Here is a 24,183-nt window from a genome sequence, read left to right as displayed (position 1 = left end):
CACCACGAGCGGTCGCGTTCAAAGAAAATACACTTATATCGGCAATTATCCGAAAATACAAATACACTGATGAAAGAATTAAAGTTAATAAGGAGTAATTTCCGCACCGGATTCAATAATGCATATTCAGAGAACGAGTTAATACGAAATATGTAACAATGTATTATGGGGCCATGAAATCTAAATATTGATATCGTATAACTTCAAGTTTTTATGTTATCATTGAAACTCGTAGTGTCTTGAACGCTTATCGTGGTCCGTTTAGGTACTTATAGACCTAAATGATGGAGCAAACAGTTAAAATATTCCAAGGAAAACATTATAGTACCTATTTACGTTTACTCGTGACAGACTGTTTATCTTTAGCCGCTTTTACGATCCAGCGATGAATTATTAACCGTCGCCTCAGTGACAGACTGTCTCCGGCAGTGAAATATAATAAAGGAATATTCGGTTATGCTATTTGTTAAATTTAATTGCTTTAAAATGTTTTATTGTTAATTAACAGTCGATTTCAAAAACTAAGATTGGGATTGCTTGGCAAGGATATTAATAATTTTGCGGTTTTCTTATAGTGTGTCTTTTTAAATTAAAAAATAAATCCTCTATATTTTACATATTTTTAATTAATATTCTAGCTCAAAGCTTATTCTGTAGTACAATAATCGCATTTTATAAAGTTTACCGTATGAGTTTTTTTACCTACACGACCAAGATATGTATACATATACAATAATGGTGTCTTTGTATACAGATATTATTCAGTCAGTCTTTTTTTTTTCTTGAATTGCTTGCTTGTTAAAAAAACAATCTAAAGACTTGAACTGAAAATAAATACTTATTATAAAGGAATATACCTAATTACTAATGTTTTGCGAATCGTTTTTCATTAAAAACATTTCGTTTAATAATCTACAGATTGAGTTATATACTTGGTCCTATTCTGTGATGCGCAGGAGTGACGAATGGCGAGAGAACGAATTGTCAATGTCAAATCGTCAAAACTTCGCGCTTATTTATCAATCTTTTGTGATACTAGGTTAAGAATATCTTTATAGTCTAAGTAAGTTCTAAATTATGAAGCTAAATTAATAAGTGAAAATGGACAAAGGAGAAACTTTTTTATCGTGTGCAGTGACTGCAGAATGGACTACACCGGAAGGTTCGATTATTAGAAAAGTAAATCATAAGACTGCTTCTTTACGACTGATTCGAAACGAATTTCGTGAGATATTTATGGAGATTACTACAGATAAACATGCCGCAATTCGACTAGGATTGAAAGGTATCAATGTTTTTAAAAAGTTCATGGCTGAAGGAAAAGCTAGTATTAAGTTTCAAGAGGTTGGTTGTACATTGTTCCTTTCTAATGCACCTCCAACGAACCTCGTTTCATTTCTTCGAACAATGTTTATCAAGATGACTGGTGATAAGGATAATCATACAACTACAACTAAACAATCTATGAGAGCAAAATTACTAAGTGGTAAGGCTCAAGCTTTTGAAGAGATTAGTCCAGTAACAGTGGCTGATATGCATAATGCTAAAAATAAGATCAGTAAAGCCACTGTCACAACTCCATCTCCACCAAGGAAACGAAAAGCCCAGGAAGAAAGTAGAGGTCCAGAGCCCAAGAAATTATATTCACCATCACCTTTGAGTTGTCAGGGTACTTTGAATAGTGAACAACAGAGGGTATTAGAAGCTTGTCTTAGTGGTAAAAACATATTCTTCACTGGATCAGCTGGCACTGGCAAAAGTTTTCTATTAAAGAGAATTGTAACTGCTCTGCCACCTGATGTAACAGTGGCCACCGCTTCTACAGGAGTTGCAGCATGTCATATAGGTATGATTTTTGGTTCTCTTTATTTTTATTTTTATTCCAATAATTATTCTGAATGAAACGGAAATATCCACTTATAATCTACTTTTCCGAAAAACATTTAACACTGAATCCCCAGTATTTTTTTAATTTCTTTTTATATACAGGTGGAACAACACTTCATGCATTTGCCGGTATAGGTGATGGCAGTGGGTCTTTAGAAAATCTTTGTCAAAAAGCAACCAAGTTGCCTCTGGTTGCTCAAAAATGGAGGAAGTGCAAGCATCTCATTATAGATGAAATATCAATGGTTGATGGGGCATTCTTTGAGGTATACCTAGTTACTGCATAATTTTTATTGGTATTGCTTTTTAAATTTTTTGATTAAATACAATTTGCTAAAACAATGTTATATTTTCAGAAACTTGAAGCAGTGGCCAGGTATGTCAGAAAAAATGATAAGCCATTTGGAGGCATACAATTAATACTATGTGGTGATTTCTTGCAACTACCCCCTGTTGTTGACAAGAGCAAAAATGCAAAGAAGTTTTGCTTTCAATCCCCATGCTGGGATAAATGTATTGAACTCTGTTTTGAACTGAAGGAAATACATAGACAGACTGATCAAGAATTTATAACTATATTAAATAGTATAAGGATAGGCCGTGTTACTATGGAAATTAGTGATCGTTTATTAGGTACAGCTAAACAAAAAATTGAAAGTGATGGAATATTAGCAACTAGGTTGTGTTCACATACTAATGACTCTAAAATGATAAATAATTCAAAATTAAGAGATCTCAGTGGAGAGGAGAAAATATTTGCTTCACAAGACAGTGATAATGCAACAAACATGTTGGACAATCAAACTATTGCACCTTCAAAGTTAGTGCTTAAGATAGGAGCACAAGTGATGCTTTTGAAAAACATCAATGTTAATGCAGGTCTAGTTAATGGAGCCAGAGGTGTTGTGGTCAGATTTGATGAAGGATTGCCTGTTGTGAGATTTAAAAACAAAAAGGAATATACTGCAAGAGCAGAAAGATGGTATGTTAAGAACTCAAGTGGGACATTGTTGTGTAGGAAACAAATTCCATTGAACTTAGCTTGGGCATTTTCTATCCATAAATCACAAGGTTTAACTTTGGATTGTGTAGAGATGTCTCTATCCAAGATATTTGAAGCTGGCCAAGCATATGTAGCTTTGAGTAGAGCACAAAGTCTAGACACATTGAGAGTGCTAGACTTTGATTCAAGACATGTATGGGCGGACCCAAATGTCCTCGAATTTTACCAAAGATTCAGGCGACGTCTACAGCACATGGAAATAATACCATTAGGCAGACCATTGTCTGATAAGACAAATAAAAAATTAAAACTTAGAGAAATTTTACAAAAGCAGATGACTAGAAAATAATAATAGTTTTTAGGCCAATTTTACATTCATTTGACAGCTACAATAAAACAATTATTAATTAAATTTTGAAGAATTATCTGTTTAGGTTAGTTTATAAAATTAAACTCCTTAGAGAATGTAGGCACTTTCCAAGCATGGAGAGGTTTGAATGCAATCAAAAATTTTATATCTAATCAGAAGATATTTAGTAATATAGGATACAGTACAATAGATATGGCTTGTCTAACTTAAAAAAAAAAAAAAACGTATTATGGTTCAATCTCATAACTTTAAGACTGAATATAAATAGTGTAATGTAGGTTTAAATATATTAATAAGTAAACATTTATTTAATCAATAAAAAACAATAATTTATTAAATACTAAGTTTCAATACAGTCTTTTCTTTTACCTTGACTCAACAGTGGTAAGTATTTCTATTTGTTCTTCAAGAGTAGCTAATTTCTCTTGTAAGCATTTAACAATATATTTGTAAGTTTCAATACTTTGTTCGGTTTCCTTTTTAGATGATCTAGCTTCTTCCAAGTTTTTCTGCAGTAATTCTACATGTTTTTTATTTTGCACAACTAGTTCCATAAGTCTTGTATTTAAATGATCTTGTTTTTTAATTAATATCCAAAGCTGAGCTTCAGTTGGTGTGTCCGGCTTACATCTGTAGTCATCATTCATATAGGTTTCTAAATTTGAAGGCTCCTTCATTTTGCTTAATGTATTCTTTATATCAGACATTAACTCTGCTTGAGTCAATTTATTCAGGACTCTGTCCACAGTTGTTCTTGATGATGTGGATGTCTCTTGAGTTTGCTGAAAGAAATAATGTTCACTATATTGTAATTTAATATTATTAAAACCCACTCTGTTAACTTATTGCTTGTGGGATGATTTATGATTATGTATGTAGGATCTATTGATTTGTATGAAAACTTACTTTAACAGAATGTTTATGTGCAGCTGAAGAAAATAAGGTAGGTACGGCATCATCTTTCAATTTTCCTTTGATATTGAAACATTTTGTTTCAAAGTGTTTAGAACATATTCTACTTCTATTCCAATCGAGGACAGTACATTTAGTTTTCAATATCTGCAACCATTTGTTTCTCATGTCGCTTCTAATTGGACACCTGTACAAAACAAAAAATATTTACCCTTTACACATTTAGCATAAATATAAACAAATTGTAAAAACTTTAAAGTAAAACTTACGGATGAAATGTCACTCCTCGCGGTTTATTAAAAATATTATAATTGCAGCCGCGTACAGCACAATCGATGTGGGACATTTTGCTTGCTCTTTTAAATGTATCTTGATTCTATTTAATTAATTCAAGTTATAAAGCAAATACGACGATTTTTTCAAACTAACGAAATGCCATTGTGACACTGACATTAATATGACGTTACGAATGTAGTGTTGCAATTGTAACTAAAATCGAGTGCAATTATTCGATTGTATTGTACCTCAAGTTGCGAATGGTAATTGATCATTTTATGTTATGATTAGTGATCTGCTAGATTGTTTCCCTTTTTCCACTAAATATTTTTTTTTAAATTCAAATCTTACCTGCTGTTCCCGCATCCCGCTACACCTAAAATTATGTTCTGAAAGTAGCGAAGATACCTAAAAATTACTGTACATTATTATTTATGTAAATTAAAACAAATGAATATATGTTTCCTTTATTAATAATATTATATTAAATAACATTTTGATAATAATACACACGTACATATGTTGATATAAATATTTTTACATTGAATAAGTATTTCTTTAATCAGTGACGCTTATAGCTACAGGCGGAATGAATCTCCAAACGTGGTTAACTTCTCCGGAGCATGGCTGGATTATAGAAGTGTTGTCGACCTCCTTAGCAACTGGTTCTTCTAATATTGGTTCCGTGGTGGAGCATTGTATGTCTATTTTATATTCGCCTGGAGTTAAAAAGACGACGGTACACTCATGGAAAGCTTTGGAAGTTTCCGTTAACGTTGAAAGAACCACCCTAAAAACATAAAGAGAAATAACTTTCTAAGATAATTGTAAAACAGTGACCAGTAAGTGATGGTGAAAAATGTAGGGTAGTTTACTTGTTATTGCCAGCGGTTGCGATACGGTTATCAAGTTTGTAGCTGAGCACGCCGTTGTTATAATCCTGGTAGAACTGCACGGAGAGGCAGAGTTTGTGCAGCGGCCGGCTCAGCAGGTTCTGGACAGACACACCCAGCGCGAGACACTCACCCGCCGTACAGTTCAGCTCCTCTTGCGGCTTTATACATTGCTTGTTCACGCTCACCTCTACAAATAAAATAAAAACCATAGATCCCGGCTGAATGAAAAATGTATTTTCAACAATAATATATCAGTTATTGCGACTGATTATTGCACTGGTTTTAACGGCATTCATAATAAATTAAGAGCGAAACAAACTTTAAATGTGTATTATACACATAAAAAAAAATCTTGATTAATATACCCCAATTCAAAGGCGACATCCTGACGATATCCATCATAGCGTGTGAGAGCGTGATGCCGCGTACGGAGGCGGCGCCGCGCAGCCCCGACTGCAGCAGCTGCCAGCGGAGCGACACATTGCTAGTTATGTGCTCCGAGCACATCAGCTCTAGACTCAGCGAACCACTAGACGTCGACGTTGATTTACTTTCTGCCGTATCTATAAATAGTTTACTCTATGATCATATTCAAAGTTTTTACTCTATGATAGATATGACCATAGTGTTTTGAAGATTTTATACTAACTGTCAAATATGTAAGCGAAAGATTAAAAAAAAATCAATATTATACAGTCTTTATATAGTAATTAAATAATTGAAAAATATCTTTCCTTCATTATTATCACTGCAAACAATATTCTATATCTATTCTAATGATCTAATGTTATTTTGATATGTAAAATGATCGTAAACTACCTTCATCATTATATTTGTTGGGTGTGACATTGAAGGGGCAGCGTTCCAGTGGCACTGGCACCCTCCTTGACTCCTTGCTTTCGATCAGGATGTGCTTGTCGCTCGTGTAGTGGAAGGCCATCTCCTCTGATGTTAGATTTGTTACATCCAATACCAGATACAGTTGTGTTGGACTGAAACATTGTTCAAACTTTACGCCTTTAGCGAGATTTATTATCTTCAAAGCCCTCTTGTGATCGAACCGGACAACTTATTTTATAGTTTATTTATTATTTTAAAAATCCACTTAGTTTGGGAGCTAAAATGTGATTCTTATGACCAAGTACATTGCCATCCATCAAATTTTTATAATGTTAATCTGTAATCTTTATCTAACTCTCTGGATTACATACGAGTTTTATTTTTACTACACAATGACTAATGTGTACTTACATCTCCGCAGGCAGGACATCCCAATGTGTGATAGAGACGCTGGGCAGCAGCTCCAAGTTGAACTGCAGCGTTGACTGCCGGCAGTGGGTCTCCTTGCCAGCACCACCAGAGTACCTTAATATCATCTGTAAAACAACACATTTACTTATTTTTTTTTAAATATTTAAGTTGGCAAACTAACAGGCCACCTGAATTCGTTGAAATAGCGAAGCGATAGCTGCCTATGGACATGTACAATTGCAGATGCGTTGTATTCCTTTGATCAATGAACGCCTTTTTTCCCCTTTCCATATTTTTTTATTAGCAAAAGGTGGGAAGGAAAAGTCGCCTTTCCAAATGTGAAAAATTGGGCCTCCAGTCCTATCCTAGGTATCCTATGATCAACTTAGCATTTATAAAATAAAAAAAGGGAGAAAATATTAATTGCCACACCAAACAGTAACATAAGCATAAACTTATTCCACAAAAATAAAGGCAATAATATTTAAAATATTTAATTCTTAGTAAAATGCAGTGTATAACACTCATCGAACCTCCTTGGTAGCACGGCAGAGGTTGTACGCTGCCAAGGCGGTCGTACTGGCCGGTAACGCGAAACCGTGCGTAATAGAAGAAGAAATAAAAACAGTTGAGAAATAAAAGTTGTGAAAAATGTAAAAAGGGAGAGAAATAGTTTTGTTTTATAGTCATATTTTATTGTTTGTGATATTTACAATTTATTTAGTACAGATGAGTAAATTAAACCATTTTAATGTTCATGTAAAGAAGTTGAATAAATGATCATAGTGGAAAGGTGTATGATTTACAATTGTATTATACGGAATTTTTAACTAGCCTAAACCTAAACCTATGCACTCATATAAATGAATTTTTAATATCAATTAAGCAAATAATACCTTTATGTTAAAACTATGTTTATTGGAATAGCGCAGTATTAATTATTCTTGTGTTAATATTATTTGAAAAGCAAACTGACCTGTGCTTCAACTTGTCGGCCTCTAGACGGCGGCATTACCGACAGCGGCGCAGACCAACTTGTCGTTTGTGAATTTGAAGATCTAAAATATAGCAGAAATTAATTTATTTACTGTGTATTTATATTTTGTTTACAATTTGACATCGAAATTATTTTTTCGAGTCGCGATCAACAGCTAGTTAATTAATAAATCATTAATTAATTATTTAGAACCATACCTAAAACTGCCAGAAGTACGATTAACCATCAGTCCACTACTTAGCGACGTATGTGGGTTGGAACTCTGCGTCGGAAGTGACAGCTGAGCATTAGGTACTGGAGATCCAACTCTTGAAGGGTAATTAGAGGTCAGACTGTTCGGGAACAGATTCTCTCCAACACCTCCGAGGTCCAAGAAATCAGCTTCAGCGTATAACTTCAGTTTGATTGTGGCTACTTCATTCGGTAGTATGGGCAGCTGAGATTGTACATCATCATTGGACCATTGGAATACCTTGGATTGGAGTTGGTTGTCCATATTTGACTGAAAGAGTATGAATTTACTTCTACTTTATTATTTGGTATGTATTTTATTGATTTTACTTAAAATAAAAATAGGACACCTAAAATAAGATTAGAATCGAAACATTGAATGTCGGAAGAAATGTCAAAAAAATTAAGATAAAAAGAAAACTTGACAAGTTATAGATAGTAAGGTAAATAATAAATTTAAGAAGCTATACGATATTTTAAATAAAAAAACAACATAACATAATCAAAACTTTTGTTCCGTTCATTTTAGCAAAAAAAAAAAAAAAAAATTGGTTCGATGTTCTTTCGATAGATGGCGCTTAACCACGTGAATCTTAAATTGTTTAAACTTTCGTGAGACATCATAATTAATTAATTAAGAAACGGCTTAACTCACGTTTCGGACCCATCGGGGTCTAGTAACTAGTCGGTGCCGCCACCGGACGATCAAAACGTGAGTTAAGCCGTTTCTTAATTAATTAATCACGTAAATCTTACCACATATAAAAATTTAATTTGTCGACTTTCACCTAGACTACCGTGAAAACTAGTTTTTTTTTATTTATTTACTTAAAAAAACAAACCTGTATAGCCATATCCAAATATTCAATAGGTACAGCACTGGTATTGGTTATTTTGATCGTACATTCAGTACATTCACCATTGTATAGAGACACATTTGTCACATTATTACTTTCACCGGACACATTCAAGTGTCCGGACAAAGACAGACTTGTTTCTATCAACATTGTCGGTAAACTCGGTATTACTTCGATGACGTATGATGTCGGAAATTTATTACTCAAAGGTAAATTTTTTAGTCTACAATTAGATTTAACACCCAATGTATGTGTGGAGTAACCCAGTATTTGTAATTCACCGACTTCTTTAGGTGTTCCGTGTAAATTGACTATAGTCGGTGAGTCTGGTGGTAATATTATTGTCTCTGGTAATGATTCGAACACAACTCCCGATGTTAGAAGAAGCATGTTGGATACTTTCAGTTCAAATGGTAACGGATTGGTTAGTTTCATTTGTACTTCGCATATATCGTCCTCTACCCATAGATATTCTAAAAATAAAGAAAGTTTTTTTTTTGTTTTACAAGACTGATATAAAATTAATAGTCATTGTGATTAATTAAAAAGGTAGGATTAGTTTTAAGACAGCTGTACACGGACAGCTTCAAGCAATCGGTAGTACAAGTGGTATGTCTTAAAGTGACAATTAAAATTAAAAAAAAATCAAATATAATCAGTAGGGTGGGTCAAAAAAATCAACTATTTTTTTTTTTACAATTAATACGGAAAAATGGGTTACTAGGCACCTTAAAAAAATTCTCACCAAATATGAACTCTTAATTTTAATAGGAAGATCCTCCGCGTCGCAGTTTTTCATTTTTTTCTCAGTCCAATAGAAAAAAATTCATTCCTCATCATTAATTGGTCGTACAGAAAAATTTTTTTAAGAATTTTGTAGGAAATTTAATGCTCTACAAAAAAGGTATCTTATGTTTTTTCCGTAAACCTCACCATTTCACTAATATTGAAGATTTAAGATTGATTATTTTAAGTCAAATGTCACTTTTGTTTATGAATTTTATAACTCGACAAGAAATGGCTATTATTGAATGCGCAATAGAAATTTTTGTAGCAAATTAACTGCTCTATAAAAATGGTATCATATGTTTTGGCGATTAAATTAAGCGTTCAAAAGATATTCATCATCAAACTTTCATGTATACCGATTTTAAGAGTTTTTGATTAAGTAATCGAAAAATTTCAATTTAATCTATCAGTTTTGAGAAAATTTACACGAAAAAAATTTTTTTTTATCAACTGAGAAACTTCAAAATGTTTTTCAAGCTTTTTTTATGTGTAAGTATTTTTATCTACATTTAAAAAAATAAATTGTGCATTATTATTTTTTTTATTGATAAATGATTAACTAAGCGATAAATAATGTACAATTTATTTTTTTAAATGTAGATAAAAATACTTACACATAAAAAAAGCTTGAAAAACATTTTGAAGTTTCTCAGTTGATAAAAAAAAATTTTTTTCGTGTAAATTTTCTCAAAACTGATAGATTAAATTGAAATTTTTCGATTACTTAATCAAAAACTCTTAAAATCGGTATACATGAAAGTTTGATGATGAATATCTTTTGAACGCTTAATTTAATCGCCAAAACATATGATACCATTTTTATAGAGCAGTTAATTTGCTACAAAAATTTCTATTGCGCATTCAATAATAGCCATTTCTTGTCGAGTTATAAAATTCATAAACAAAAGTGACATTTGACTTAAAATAATCAATCTTAAATCTTCAATATTAGTGAAATGGTGAGGTTTACGGAAAAAACATAAGATACCTTTTTTGTAGAGCATTAAATTTCCAACAAAATTTTTCTGTACGACCAATTAATGATGAGGAATGAATTTTTTTCTATTGGACTGAGAAAAAAATGAAAAACTGCGACGCGGAGCATCTTCCTATTAAAATTAAGAGTTCATATTTGGTGAGAATTTTTTTAAGGTGCCTAGTAACCCATTTTTCCGTATTAATTGTAAAAAAAAAAATAGTTGATTTTTTTGACCCACCCTAATAATCAGTTATTCCTAATAATATTTTGATCATAGGGTGTTATCTTTTTATCCTAGACTTAGGAAGAAATTTATTAATTTTAATTTACCTTTATTTTCCTATTTTATTTTAATAATAATAGCAATATTGTTATTGTTGATTGAAGCTTACACTTACTTACCCATTTTCCCTTCTTCCTTCTTAGATTTCCTCTCGAGACTACCAAAGTGTATTGGTGTGAATATAAAAGGACCCTGTTGTACTTTGCACTTAATGGAGTGTGGGGTTCTAGTCGGTGGTAGTGGTTTGGGCGAGAAACTGAGGCACTGCGGCACATGGGTCAAGTTAGCTGGTGGTATCACTTCGCCTGTTTCAAGAACCAGCGGTACTGGACCTCCCTCACATTGTGCTGATACCGCCTACAACAATGATACAAACATAAAATAATACGCAATATTATGTGAAAGATAAATTATTAAAAATCTTACTAATAAATATTATAAATGTGAATGTTTAGATGGATGGATGGATGGATGTTAATTTGAAGGTATCTCCATAACGGCTGCATGAATTTCGATGTAATTTGGTATAGAGGTAGAGCATAGTCTGGAAGAACATAAGCTACTTATTAAGTTTTTTTATGCCGCGCAAACAAAGTCACCAGCGACAGCTTAAAGTACAAATTAAAGTTTATTTTTCGGTTTCTTTTTTTTATTTATTTAAAATTTGTTTGAGTATATAAAATGACAGTCTCTTTCTTAAGGAATGTTTTTCTGTATCGGATGTCCAGTTATGATGACACTTCTTTGTAAGCTTGGGCTTCCACTGCAGAAGCTCCTGACACATTTTTGTAAAGTTGTATCAAAGAGTATATGTTTATCCAGTGTAAACTAACCTGCAGCTGTATGGCGAGGTCCCGGTGCTCCTGGCGGGTGAGATGCGGCCACATTGCCTGCAGCAGGAAGGTCATGTGTCGTGTGGCGAGCGCGGGATGTCCCATGCGCCGCGACGCCACCACCACCTCCTGCAGCAGCTGGATCTGCAGCGCCGGCCACCCTGACAACATCAAGTACAACCTTATCAAATAAACACCCTTTTTAACACCTTATACATAGTCTGAAAGTAGATGGCGCCACTTAAAATGTATACCACAAGTGGCGCCATCTACTTTACCTTTTGACTTTAAGTCGTATTTTAGTACTATTAGTACTAGTTATTGTTTAAAACGTATCTGCCCTAGTTTTAGTCCAGCAATAATAACCAATATGTCTACAATTTTAGGAGAGATGTACAATCAAGAACTTTATCTTTTCGTATTAACGCCAGTCTTGACAACAAATATACCAATGGGGCAAATCGAGTATTATAAATACTGACTGTACTTATTACTAGACTTCCCGAGCGAGTCAGTGGCACTGAATGTGTTTAGCTAACTTGTGTGAGCTTGTTCTAAGCCACATCTTAATCAGGAGAAAAACTGCCTTTTGGTCACTATAGATGTCAGGATGTTCAAAACTTATATTCAAAATTCTCTGTGGACTGTAGTCATAGCAATGACTGTCAAACTTCAGTCCAAAAAATTAAAAAATAAGTACTTTTATAAAGTTGATAAATTTTTTATAACAAAAAATGGCTTTTTTCCGGCTTCGGAGTCCTTTTTTTTAATTCCAGCTGACTCTTAGCACTGGTGCCTGTTACTTAAATCTTTTAATTTTCTCACCATTGCAATGTATGTTGTAACTTACCGATCTGATGCTGCACAACCTGTCCAGGGTCCAGGCTGAGCATGTGTCCGGGGAAGCTGTGCAACATGAGGTAATAGCAGCGCTGCCAGTCGGGATTGGGGTTGTTGGCGCTCACCTGACGTGTCGCCGCCAGCCGCTGGTAGAATGCAGCTTTGCGTAAGAAACCTGAAGATTATGTTAATTTGTATTTAAAAAAAAACATATTAAAAGCGATTTTCAAGATAGAACAAGTACATACTTGGAAATTATAAACTACTAGCTTTTACCCGCGACTCCGTCCGCGCGGAATAAAAAAAAATAGAAAACGGGGTAAAAATTATCCTATGTCCGTTTCCTGGTTCTAAGCTACCTCCCCATCAATTTTCAGCTAAATCAGTTCGACCGATCTTGAGTTATAAATGGTGTAACTAACACGACTTTCTTTTATATATATAGATAGATGAAATTTTTTTTTATAACTTACCAATTTCCTTGTAAATTTCCGCAAGAGTGTCAAATCTTTGTATTTTCTCCTGTTCACTGAGTGTCAAATTAATAAATATAACATTCTGTAGAAAACTGGATGTTAACAAACTGTTGTTCTGTTCCACCGCTATCCTTGCCGCTTTGAAGCATGCTTCAGTTTCAATAATACCCGCATTTTGGTATTTACTATAATGTATTATAGCTTTCCGATACTTTTCTGCAATATCTTCTCCGTTTAGAAGATATTGATTATTAACTTGTCTAGGTATTGAAGGTATATCCATAGTAATGTAGGACTTCTGACTTTGGTATTCAATATCACTTGAGGAAGCTAATGATTCTGTATCCGCATTATCACTTTCAGATTGTCTTGATGAAGTTTCAACACTATCAGATGAAGACGGAGTTAGTTCACTGGGTGGGTTTATCGGACTGGATGTTTTAGATGATCTTAAAGGAGAAGAAGTAAGCTTGTATTTCCTGAATGAATCAACGCTCGGTTGGAATAATGATAATGGCTTCGTTTTGTTAGGTGAACTCTCTTGAAGACTCGCGTTTCGATGTAAAGGCATCGTGCTACGTAGGTTTGGGTAAATTAGGATAGCAGAGGCTGCGCAGTGGCCTAAAAGAACCATTTTTTTATATGAATAACGTAACTTAACATACAAATATGAGAATATAAATTATTAAAAAAGTCATACACGAGGACTATCAAGGGCTTATTCATTTGTCAAGTTTTTGATGTGAAACATCTATAGGATCACTTGTAAACCGAATCGTTTGCGTGGCGACGCTTGCCGTGGCGACGGGTCGCCAAGCTATACTAAGGTATACATATATATATTTTATGTGTTTAGTTTAATAATATTGAATTTAATATTACTATTATTATCATTATTCCACATATTTATTAATTTTGATTTAAACATTTTTCTTAATATTATTATTATTATAATTATTATCATTACTATCATTATCATTGCCATTGCCATTATCATTATTATTTATTTAATTATAATATTTAATATTTTATGCACATTACTTGTACACACACGATGTTTCACATCTGCCAGGCGTCCCATGACGGCTTACAAGTTTTTTATATGGAAAAACTAGGTATCTTCAAGTTTTGCTTTTTTCAGTGTAAATTGACTTCTTAGGAAGCTAAATCTTCATAGATCAATGCACTTACCTTCTTTAGCAGCGGCCAACCATAACCAATCATTAACAGCCTTCAGTATTTCTGCTGCTGAATGATATAAAGTTAAACTTTCTGATACCAATCCAGATTGCAGTGTTAAATCAGCTAAGTTTTTGGTGACCCTACCCATACAACGCTTCTTGTTGTTACGTGAATCCATGTCCAGACCTTTAATAATAAATAAAACGATATATATAAAAAAACACAAAGGCTACCCACTCTTAACAAAGTAGACAGCTATAGGATAACTAAGCTTAATAACTGAAAAAATTAAGGACACTTACCTATGAAATCCCTTTTCTCAAAAGGTGCCAAAAGTAATGACACCTTATCAAGTTTCTCACGAGATCTTTCTAATCTTTTTGACTCCACCACCCAAAAAAGTGAGTTAATGAGGTCCGCTACATTTTGTTCCAAATCAGACACTGGTTCATTCTCTCCGTAGAACATTGCATGGGTTTTAAAATTAGATGGTATTGTGAAATTTTCTTCTTGCACCACATAAGAAGCACTAGATGATGTTGATTGAGCATAACTATCATTTGATGACAGACTATCTCCTGGCTCATTTGTTGGCCTAGAATCATAAAGAAACTTTTCTTTACTACTGAGCAGTAAAATATTTTGTACATGCTCATGCAAAAAAGAAACGTATACAAATCAAACATGAAAGAAACAAATACAGCTTTTCCCAATTTTTTCAATTTTTAACAGCTGTACGAAATCATAATGTTGTTATATTCTACTATCTTTACCAGTGGTAGAGCCTGTAACATATGTTTCACCAATGGGCCTGCTCAAACATTCAAATAACACAGAAGACAGGTGTGAAATGGAAGTTTCGTCAGATGAGTGGTATGCCGGACTATAATTTTAGGCCAATGCGGTGAAGGTAGGAGGCATGGGAAGGGGAAATATCTTGTTTCTGAGGGTCCTCTCTGTCAATTAAAGGTAGGCAATGCAATTGTGGATGTCTATGGGTAGCGGTTGCTTTACATTTTCGAGGAATTCAGGTGCCTGATTGCTTATTTGCCATTGCCATCTTATCTTATATAAAAATTCTTTATTTGTTTGAAGAGGAATAGCAGGGTCAATAATATAATTTTGCACTAACATAGATTTGCTACTAACATAGATTTACAACATCTTACTTGTAATTTAAGCTGCTTTTATCTTCTGTCTGTTTTTCTTCATAGACACTGTATGTATCCGGTTCTTGTTCCGGTTTCTTCAAGTTACTACCGGGTCCAAACATAAAAGCCCGAGAGTCGTACAATGTGTTAGAATACTTAACTTTGAGAGACTCATGAACCCTGCATACTTCATTCAACTCTATTTGGTTTGTAAACTTACTAAGAGTTATCAAACCCAGCAAACGTCTGTAAAAAGTATTTAAACGGATTGATAATTATGATATTTGGAATATTATTTACATTTGTTTGACATAAATGCAATTCTTGATATCAATGTGACTTATAGACAACCATTTGTAAATATAATTATCTATAGAAAAAACTTTTTTCTAATAAATAGGTATTAAAGTAAATACTTACTTAACTAATAAAAACTAATATTTTATTAGGAGATACTGACCTATGGGTCTGAAAATCCCCCCAATCATTGTTTTCCACTGGGTAATCTCGGACATATCTTACCCAAATATCTCTAACTTGTCCCGTGGAATCTTAAAAGTAAATAGAAACACACCGTTAAGAGACAACTCATTCCATTATTACTTTACTATCAGAAGCAAGATTAATAGATATAAAATATGTAAAAAGAGATTGGAATGATTTACTATATGTATCAACTATTTTGTGATTTGTATAAACCTACCCGTAACCTTAATGTTGTTAACACGCTGTATACGCTCCCACAACTTATTAAAATTTTTGAGGACGCCCCCAATCCCTCTGACCAACACCAAAAGGCAGGCGTGGTGTTGGGCATGTTGCGCGTAGTCAGGATGCGACATTACCGACTCTCCAGGCGCGTGAGATAATATATAGCTCAAGGATGAGCGCATTGATATCTCATTAGATCAATTTGAAAATAAAATATTTTTTCTATTCACTTTCTTTTCAATTTCACTACTTATGAATTTCAACATTGAGTAGGACATATATTTCATGAGACATTCAGCAAAAAACTTGTGGCTAGTAGCTTAATTATTATTTTACGGGGTTTCGTCTTTTGAGATTTAAATCAAATTTCAATTGGCAATATAAAAATCACAAATTGATATTATTGATTGTTGTTGTTGATTTTTTGACATTAAAAGGTAGTGACGTTTTCACACATACCGAAGAGCCGAAGTAAAAATTTTTTGAAAACCTGTGTTTTGAAAATGCTAGTTAAAACTGCAACTATAACATTTTAAATAAATATTTACGAAAATCTTGTAAGACGATATGAAACCAAAAAAAGAATGATATAAGGAAAAAACTAAAAGCTAATCGGAAATTTTTAGAAAGTTAAAGTGTCATAGACAGTATTTGTTGAAAATTGACTGAACGTCAAACCAATGTCAAACAAGTAAAAATAAGAATAACCTAAAAAAACAAACAATTTGGAAGAGTGGGGTTCACTATTTTTGATTAAATTGTAATCGCTTATGAAAATTGGTTCCATTTTTAATTCTTCATAACTCAGGATTTGTTAACGCAATGGCTTCCAAAGAAGGAGGAGAGAAGACTAAAGTAAATAAAGTTTGTCATTAGGCAATCTTTTATTTTCTTAAATTAACTTCTTTATATATCTTTTTAGAATGCTACAGGGACTGGAGATAATAAAGAGAAGCGGAGGAAAGAATCTATATTGGATTTGAGTAAATACTTAGAGAAAAGCATACGAGTTAAGTTTGCCGGCGGCCGCGAAGCCGCGGGTATTTTGAAAGGTTATGATCCATTACTAAACCTTGTACTTGACAATACAACTGAGTTTTTAAGAGGTATGTTTTATTTTGATAGTATTTTTTCCACATTTACAAATTTTAGGCAAGAAAACTAAAGTGAGTTCAATGTTTTTTTAGATCCAGACGACCCATACAAACTTCTAGACGACACAAGAGCTCTTGGCTTAGTTGTGTGCCGTGGAACATCAGTTGTGCTAATATGTCCAATGGATGGTATGGAAGCCATACCAAACCCATTTATAACTCAGGAAGGTTGAACCTAGTGTTTATTGTATTTAATGTTAGGATTTAAAATAAGTAATAAATAAGAAAACAATTTCTTTATATTTAATTTTATTACAAAAATTATTGCACATAATTAGATTATTGCTACTTTTATTGGAGAAGGCACAAATAAAGATAGATGTGTACCAACATCTCTGATCCTACACACATCTTTGATCCTAGTGTAGTTGTTTTGTCTTGAGGCCATGACAAAGTATTGCAAATTGAGGTATATTACTATAGTTTATATTACTACAGATACACAATAACATGATACTTGCACCACCTCATGACATTGCCGTAGTATTGCAGTATAGGATAATGCATCCATTACAGAGACAAGGGCATCCATGGAGTGCGGACTGGAGGGGAGTGGTTGATTTTTGTCCATCCATAGTAGTATGCAATAAAATAATACTTAATTCATACAACCTTAACAATAGAGATTGACTTAAATATGGTAACTTTAATTTAGACATAATTTTAATTTTATCAATCAAATCCAAACTCATTTCTAATCCAAGGATAGCTTTTAGGACAATCTACACATGTTATCATGTATTTGTCATGTTCCAATACTTTAGAAGGTAGTTTGCATGTCCTAGGTTTGCTGCAAGCTATTTCATTTTCATGAAAGCGACGATCCTTGCATTGCCACGGTTGGAATTTCTTTAATTGGAGTACTGGTGTTGGTTTTTTCATCCACTCTATTACCTCTTTATATGTTACAAAGTAAACATCTGGTAGCCTTAATAGTTCTATTATAAATCTCTGAAAAAAAGCATTTTTTTAAATGACAACAATATTTATTATCTGGATGAAACAAAAAGCTAAAAATATAATATAATATATGCTTAATGATGAGAAAAAGTTGTTTGTTAAAATATTAAATATTGACAGATTTAAATCATAAATCAATAAAAGCAAATGAATAAAAAAAAATAATGACTCAATGGTGCATGCCTCGGAAGTTATTTTTTATGTATATTTACATTCAAGAAAGTAATTGTATGCTATGAAAAAATTCCAATTTTACCTTCAAAGCAGCAAGGTAATGGCTATTTCGTAACCAAGTACCACTCAGATGTATGCCAAATGGAGCTCTATTTTTTAAATAATGCCTTTTGAAATTGTTTAGTAAAATACCATATATATCATCACCAGTGAGTGTAAAGTGGCAATGTTCCGGAGTGGCGTTTGAATTATTTTTGCCGTCTGTCAGAGGGTTTATAACCATCTGCCATAATCCTGCATAACTTCTAGTTGGGCAATATTGATATTTTTCTGTAAACATACACAAAAATAAATAAGCGAAGTTTGTTTATATAAACTAAAATTATGTGAGCCTTACAAGTTACTATGTAGTGATCTGGGATATCTCAGATTAAATTTTTATCAATTTGTGACGTACATAGTTCGATCACCACCTGGTCTTTAATTTCTTTAGGTATCTTAGTATACAAGGGGGACTTGGTGTTGGTCAGATATTTAGAATTCTTTAACAAAGTGTACAGTGAAATTGAAATCTCATTAGTACAACGTGTGTACAACATTGGCTAATATATTTCTTCATCTAGGGTTTGTATTATTTATCAGTTGAACGAGAAAGTGTTTAGCAAGTATTCATGGGTCGTCTGACATTTAAATCATGGTTAAATTACCTGTGCATTCGTGCGGCATTTTGTAATCGTGAGTGTAGGGCCAGTACGGCGGGTCGGAGAGGGGCGCTACTATCGTCGCATCGTAGACAAATCCAAACTCTTGCATCATGACAAACTGTCGGTTCCATCCGACAGATAGATAAGGTACCCGAAGACCTCTATACAAACATTTAAACAAACGTACTTAGTTGTTAATTAAAAAAAACCCGACCGACCAAGTATAACGCCTTTATCAGTGTCTAAGAATACCTGAAGTCCTCCATCCAAACTTTTCCAAACCTATTGATTATGTTTGCTTGACCAACCATTTCGTCAAACCAATCTTCAACAGTGGCGTTCCTAGCCCACCATTCTTCTGGGCCTCGGTGTCTGTAATTTTGAATTATCGTTATTTGTTTATTGAACACAACCACATTAAAGAGTTAGAGATATTCAGATTTGATAAAGATTACGAAACGGTAGGTTTCTATGGCAGTAAATGTAAAAAATACTTACGTAATAGAATGTACTGCAATTTCGTGTCCATCATTCCACAATTTCTGCACATGTCTATAGTTTGTATAGGGGTGCGAGACAAAGAATGTAGCCTTGATGGGACATCCATTGGGATTTTTACGATCGGATGTAAACAGGTGTTTGTTATAAATATCCCAATTTTCGTGATTCACTGCTCCATTGAATGTGAGAGTGATCATTTGAGGTGTCTGTAAAAGAAATACTACATTTGTTCTGATAATAATTGATCTTCGCTGTGTATAAAAAATGACAAATCATCGAATATCGGTTAAGTGAACTTTCTTACAGAATAAACAAGCACGATTTCACCAAACTATCCCCAGGCGTTTATGTAATAGTGCTATTTGTATTTATGAGACAGCAAAAGTTGTGACTCATTGGTAAAATGAAATCATTTCAATATTAAATTAAAAAAATTGAACTAATATGTAACTTTTTTACTGTATAATAGCGTGAGAATAAATTTGTATTTTGTGCGGGCATTGTAGTTCGCCTAACATTAATAAACATGTGCGCTAAGAATTTATGATGAATAATGTATTTATTATTTTCTATGTTTAATTTATTTTAACTTAAACAGCTATGAGTATGGATATTGGAAAAAGGGCGCATGACTGATAAGTTGACGTGTAGTATGTAACTTCAAGCGTTTTTACTGTGGAAACGCACGGCATAGGATAATAGAAATAACTCAATGTTTGTATAATATAAGGTAATTAGGTAAGTAGTGTGCATCGGTAGTACATCGGAAGAGCGTAAAGTCACGCGATGAATTTGCTAGAACGCGTTACATTACCTGATTAGGTACGAGATTTCCTGGTATTTCTTTGCCGGTTTTCGTGCAGAAACAATCAGGTAACAGGCACATGCTGGGATCACATGGTTCCGCTGAATTTGGATCGTTTGTAACGTCACACCAGGCCTAAAATAAGATTTAGATAAATAACAAAATCATATAGACTGAGAGAAAATTGACTCAGTCCGGGAGCAGAAGTTAAAAAAGTTAACTTTTTAGTGGAAAAAAAGTGTTTAAATATTCATTTTTTAAAAGAGAAATTAGGATAATTATCATCTTTAAATTACTATTACTAATGATACTCTAAAACTTTGACCGTTAATAACTTTTTTGGCTTCGAAAATTATCGAATATAAAAAATTCAACCCATTTTTCGCAACAATCACAAATCCTAACACCTAAAGATCTATTTCAAATCATGAAAGTTTATGTCACAGTATAGTGTATTATCATTAGAAATCTCGTCATGTTTCGCTTACGAAATGCAACAGTGTCGACAACAACTTGGAGATGGCATAGATGAAACTGCTACTGTTGCACAACACCACTGTTATAGTCATTCTAATTCACTGAATTGAGTTCCTTCATTAGAAGTCTTTGATTCTATCGTTAGTTTCCATTACCGAAACATTTTTATAAAACATATTGTTTTCTCTTTTCTTTCGAAGAGAATGAGAAAGACGGTAATATGGTTTTGAAGTGTCTCGCCACTGGAAACTAATATGAAAATGGAATGATTATTTTATGATGTAATTATAAGGAAAGTTATGAGAATTCAAAGTGCCTTCTTTTACAATGAGATACTTTTTTTAGAACAATGGCAAATTCTTAAATTAACTAGCTAGTAAAAAATCTTTGTAATTTTTTATTCAGCGAATAATTGTTAGTTCTTTGTTTAAACATATATTTAAACTGTTTAAATACTTCGTCAGATAAATCATCGCAGTCAAATGTCCCATCGCAGAAATATTCCGCCGGTATGCAGCGACCGTCAGCACATCCCAGGTGTGTTTCATTGGCACATATTGCATGCTCCAGAAGTGGTTGTGGTAGAACTATTTCTAAAATTATAAAATAAAAGAGACATCATATTTTATGTGAGTTCTAAAATTAAAAACTAACTAATTGTTAAATTGTACATTGCCACATTTTACACTTTACAAATCTCAGAATACTTCAACTATAAATAATTTTAACAGTATTAAATTTTGCATTGTGTATAGTGCTACACGTAAATACGAAGACGCATTTATAGAGCACGTAATGCCGCATTACCTATTCATTAAGTACATTGTTTGTGGTCAGATAACTTATTTGCGCAATCTCTTGCCTAAGTTAGACTTAAGCAAAGTCCTTTACTCTGATGATAGCAATTAAGTAACAATACGACGAAACGTTTACTTGAACAAATAATAGGTGTAACAGATATTACCTTTTGTGACTTCACAGTTATGGACATTTTGATATTTATCGCATAGTTGTCGATTTACATCGAAAAGACGCCCTTCCGAGCATTTGAACTCGAACACCTCACCCTCCACACAAAGGTAGTATTTGGCGCACTCGTTCTTGGTCCATAATATATCTTCGGATCTATCCGGATTCCTAAAATAATTATAAACATAAACATAGATATTTTAATTATTTGCAGTTTAACCAATGCAGATGAATCGTAATTATATGTACTTAATGTAACTTAAAAGATAGAATAGTTTTTAACTCCATTACTCATGGGAAGTCGGGGCGCGACCCTAGTTATTATTGTTTTTAGAAAATATTGCATTTTCTTAATGCTATTAATAGTACTACATGTATGAACAAATACACGTTCAACTTGTTTCACTTTGGATAAAAAATTCCATAATCCTATTTGGATCATATTTATACTTAATTCGGTTACTCATTACATAACTTTTAAGTTTATATAAACTCCCAGAACACATTATTAAAAAATCTGGTTGGATTGTATTTCGTGAGATTGAGCCGAGACAGTCTGATGATAGAGGACTTTAATATTCTATGTGAACCTTACAATATCGATGTAACATCTACGATAGGAAATCGATTTGTCAAATAGCCAAGTTCTAGCTGTCGAAGGTGTATGGTGAAGCGAAAGTAAATTTCACAAGATGACGCAGGAAGTGGTAATAACGCAAAATACAATGGTAAACCAGACGGTCGCCAATCGTGCTACTACAAGCCATTCAACGCTGTCAAGGTTGTGGCGAAAGTATAGTGGGGTCAATAACCTTTTGGCAATAATCATAGTTTACTATTTTATTTATTTTCAGCAGTGATGCGGTTATCGCGTGTAGGAAGTGCATGGTCGTGTTATATAACAAGAAATATCATGATATCGGTTTGTTTGTAATTTTAAATTTGTATTTCTTACATTTTTCTGATAAAAACGAAGTCAAATATTCAGTTGAATACACCTCGCGTATACTGGCTGGTTGGAAAATATTTTTTTAAAGTTGTTTTACTTGAAACAATGTTTACTTCGAGGAAAACGTGGATTACAGAATTCTTCAGTATAAAGAAAAATAAATATAATGGTATTTTTAATACGATGTTTATTAAAATTATTTTACTTCGCACTAACTACTGACTAAGCAAAATTATGTACGGAGATTATTTTTTATTTAAAACGTCTACAAGTAAACAAGTCTATAACTATATTCTATACTTTAACTATATCATACACTAAATCTTAAGTTCTGCTAAGTACTTAATTACAATAATTACGATATTGGATTTTATCTAAAATTAAGTGCTGATTTAAAGTAACCGTGAGATTTCACTGCCGAATCACTCGTCATCACTGTCTTTCTCCTTGAAAAAAAAAACTTGGATGGCAATATGTTTGCAGTGAAAGTCACGGTTATAGGTCATAAAATATGACAATTCATATTTTACTAAGTCTTAACAATTACCATTATTACCATTATACATATTACCATTATTTCTGAATATGTATTACAAATAATTGTTTAAAGCGTCATCTTATAGATGAGAAAGGATGTGTGCGTACTTCGGTTTTTTTTTAAATCACGGTTTTATAAAACTTTAAGAACTACAAAATCTCTAAAATTGTTTCGACTCCTAACTTATTCGTAAATAACCACTTAAACTTGTAAATAAACAGTTCGTGAAAGTTATGAAAAGAAATCATTACATAAAATATCGTATGAAGTATACGTTAAATATTATGTGTAAAGTTCTACCAAGATGATAAGATAGGAAATATAATTTTATATAATAAAAACAGTAAATATTTACAACATGTAAGACACAAACCTGTAAAATCTGCCGTTTTCAATACATTTAGTTTGATTTAAACTTGTGTATACCACTTGCTTCCCTCGCACTTCTGTAATAAACGTTTTTTTTTCATTTTTAAAAATTACACACAACACTTTAATCAATAAAAATTTTAAAAGCAAAAAGCGCGCGAACTATTAATTATTAATAAATTTAATTACATAATGAATTTTACCTAGAATGGATAGAAAAGTAAAGCACAAGACGGCTAGCATAAACAACCTAACCATGTTGTTCGCTTGGTTTCCGTCAAAACACTGATTCTGATACACGATGCCATACAAGATACACCAGTGAACTGCTCGTTCATCGCCGGACACTGGCCACTTTCTTTTGCTCGGAAGTGATATAATTAAGTAGTACTTACTTCATAGCTTTTTAATTTACGCCTATGCGCTGCATGTAACTCAATAAATATCGCATATTACGGTTTATATGCGGATGACTAAAAAAACATAAAATACTCATGTTTTTATCATTTAGTAGTTTCCTAGGAGTATAAGAAATAGTGCCCTTCTCACGAGACCTCTAAACTCTAAATATATCTACATTTCTAAGTCCCACATTATGTCCCATAAATATTTGTTGTGTTAATACTAAGAAAAGTTATAAACATAGTAAACTGTAATCA

General features: G+C 33.0%; 5 protein-coding genes across 5 annotated transcripts; 2 read left to right on the top strand and 3 right to left on the bottom strand.

The window, feature by feature from the left end:
• The first annotated feature begins 941 nt into the window (after positions 1-941).
• On the top strand, positions 942-3,309 carry LOC106720961 (ATP-dependent DNA helicase PIF1). Its single transcript, XM_014515767.2, has 3 exons — positions 942-1,846; positions 1,990-2,153; positions 2,244-3,309. Exons 1-3 carry the CDS (start codon positions 1,102-1,104, stop codon positions 3,237-3,239), a joined length of 1,905 nt encoding a protein of 634 aa, XP_014371253.2. The 5' UTR covers positions 942-1,101; the 3' UTR covers positions 3,240-3,309.
• A 314-nt stretch (positions 3,310-3,623) lies between these two features.
• On the bottom strand, positions 3,624-4,546 carry LOC106720922 (THAP domain-containing protein 1). Its single transcript, XM_014515727.2, has 3 exons — positions 4,442-4,546; positions 4,167-4,359; positions 3,624-4,042 (listed from the first exon to the last, which is right to left on the bottom strand). Exons 1-3 carry the CDS (start codon positions 4,516-4,518, stop codon positions 3,626-3,628), a joined length of 687 nt encoding a protein of 228 aa, XP_014371213.2. The 5' UTR covers positions 4,519-4,546; the 3' UTR covers positions 3,624-3,625.
• A 397-nt stretch (positions 4,547-4,943) lies between these two features.
• On the bottom strand, positions 4,944-16,252 carry LOC106721025 (protein brunelleschi). The gene is made up of 17 exons (XM_045681400.1): positions 15,917-16,252; positions 15,674-15,764; positions 15,232-15,459; positions 14,365-14,657; positions 14,072-14,248; positions 12,878-13,501; positions 12,415-12,579; positions 11,565-11,725; positions 10,851-11,088; positions 8,666-9,153; positions 7,790-8,094; positions 7,572-7,653; positions 6,596-6,720; positions 6,164-6,336; positions 5,710-5,907; positions 5,324-5,531; positions 4,944-5,238 (listed from the first exon to the last, which is right to left on the bottom strand). The coding sequence occupies exons 1-17, from the start codon at positions 16,104-16,106 to the stop codon at positions 5,007-5,009; spliced, it is 3,978 nt and encodes a 1,325-aa protein (XP_045537356.1). The 5' UTR covers positions 16,107-16,252; the 3' UTR covers positions 4,944-5,006.
• A 357-nt stretch (positions 16,253-16,609) lies between these two features.
• On the top strand, positions 16,610-17,310 carry LOC106721060 (U6 snRNA-associated Sm-like protein LSm7). The gene is made up of 3 exons (XM_014515928.2): positions 16,610-16,779; positions 16,847-17,030; positions 17,112-17,310. The coding sequence occupies exons 1-3, from the start codon at positions 16,747-16,749 to the stop codon at positions 17,249-17,251; spliced, it is 357 nt and encodes a 118-aa protein (XP_014371414.1). The 5' UTR covers positions 16,610-16,746; the 3' UTR covers positions 17,252-17,310.
• LOC106721061 (chitin deacetylase 1) lies at positions 17,311-23,863 on the bottom strand. Its single transcript, XM_045681190.1, has 10 exons — positions 23,728-23,863; positions 23,529-23,601; positions 21,664-21,836; positions 21,156-21,292; positions 20,232-20,357; positions 19,415-19,623; positions 19,169-19,288; positions 18,920-19,077; positions 18,295-18,542; positions 17,311-18,029 (listed from the first exon to the last, which is right to left on the bottom strand). The coding sequence occupies exons 1-10, from the start codon at positions 23,780-23,782 to the stop codon at positions 17,751-17,753; spliced, it is 1,578 nt and encodes a 525-aa protein (XP_045537146.1). The 5' UTR covers positions 23,783-23,863; the 3' UTR covers positions 17,311-17,750.
• Positions 23,864-24,183: the final 320 nt, after the last annotated feature.

Source organism: Papilio machaon, chromosome 15 (genome assembly GCF_912999745.1).
Source record: "Papilio machaon chromosome 15, ilPapMach1.1, whole genome shotgun sequence".
Taxonomy (NCBI): domain Eukaryota; kingdom Metazoa; phylum Arthropoda; class Insecta; order Lepidoptera; family Papilionidae; genus Papilio; species Papilio machaon.
Note: the sequence above shows the minus strand (reverse complement) of the source record. Positions and strands in the feature narration are given on the sequence as shown.

Bases quoted from the DNA above. Each gene is read 5' to 3' on its own strand.
- LOC106720922 (XM_014515727.2), bottom strand. From the start codon at position 4,518: ATGTCCCACATCGATTGTGCTGTACGCGGCTGCAATTATAATATTTTT. The intron at 4,360-4,441 runs GTAAGTTTTACT...TGTTTTGTACAG, and splicing joins CGAGGAGTGACATTTCATCC to GTGTCCAATTAGAAGCGACA. The intron at 4,043-4,166 runs GTAAGTTTTCAT...TATTTCTTTCAG, and splicing joins CACATAAACATTCTGTTAAA to CAAACTCAAGAGACATCCAC.
- LOC106721061 (XM_045681190.1), bottom strand. From the start codon at position 23,782: ATGGTTAGGTTGTTTATGCTAGCCGTCTTGTGCTTTACTTTTCTATCC. The intron at 23,602-23,727 runs GTAAAATTCATT...CGTTTATTACAG, and splicing joins TACTTTTCTATCCATTCTAG to AAGTGCGAGGGAAGCAAGTG. The intron at 19,289-19,414 runs GTAAGTATTTTT...TCAAAATTACAG, and splicing joins ATTGCAGTACATTCTATTAC to ACACCGAGGCCCAGAAGAAT.
- LOC106721025 (XM_045681400.1), bottom strand. From the start codon at position 16,106: ATGCGCTCATCCTTGAGCTATATATTATCTCACGCGCCTGGAGAGTCG. The intron at 9,154-10,850 runs GTAAGTAAGTGT...CTTTATTTTTAG, and splicing joins GAAGGAAGAAGGGAAAATGG to AATATCTATGGGTAGAGGAC. The intron at 7,654-7,789 runs GTATGGTTCTAA...GCTATATTTTAG, and splicing joins CGTACTTCTGGCAGTTTTAG to ATCTTCAAATTCACAAACGA.
- LOC106720961 (XM_014515767.2), top strand. From the start codon at position 1,102: ATGGACAAAGGAGAAACTTTTTTATCGTGTGCAGTGACTGCAGAATGG. The intron at 1,847-1,989 runs GTATGATTTTTG...TTTTATATACAG, and splicing joins AGTTGCAGCATGTCATATAG to GTGGAACAACACTTCATGCA. The intron at 2,154-2,243 runs GTATACCTAGTT...TTATATTTTCAG, and splicing joins TTGATGGGGCATTCTTTGAG to AAACTTGAAGCAGTGGCCAG.
- LOC106721060 (XM_014515928.2), top strand. From the start codon at position 16,747: ATGGCTTCCAAAGAAGGAGGAGAGAAGACTAAA. The intron at 16,780-16,846 runs GTAAATAAAGTT...ATATCTTTTTAG, and splicing joins AAGGAGGAGAGAAGACTAAA to AATGCTACAGGGACTGGAGA. The intron at 17,031-17,111 runs GTATGTTTTATT...ATGTTTTTTTAG, and splicing joins TACAACTGAGTTTTTAAGAG to ATCCAGACGACCCATACAAA.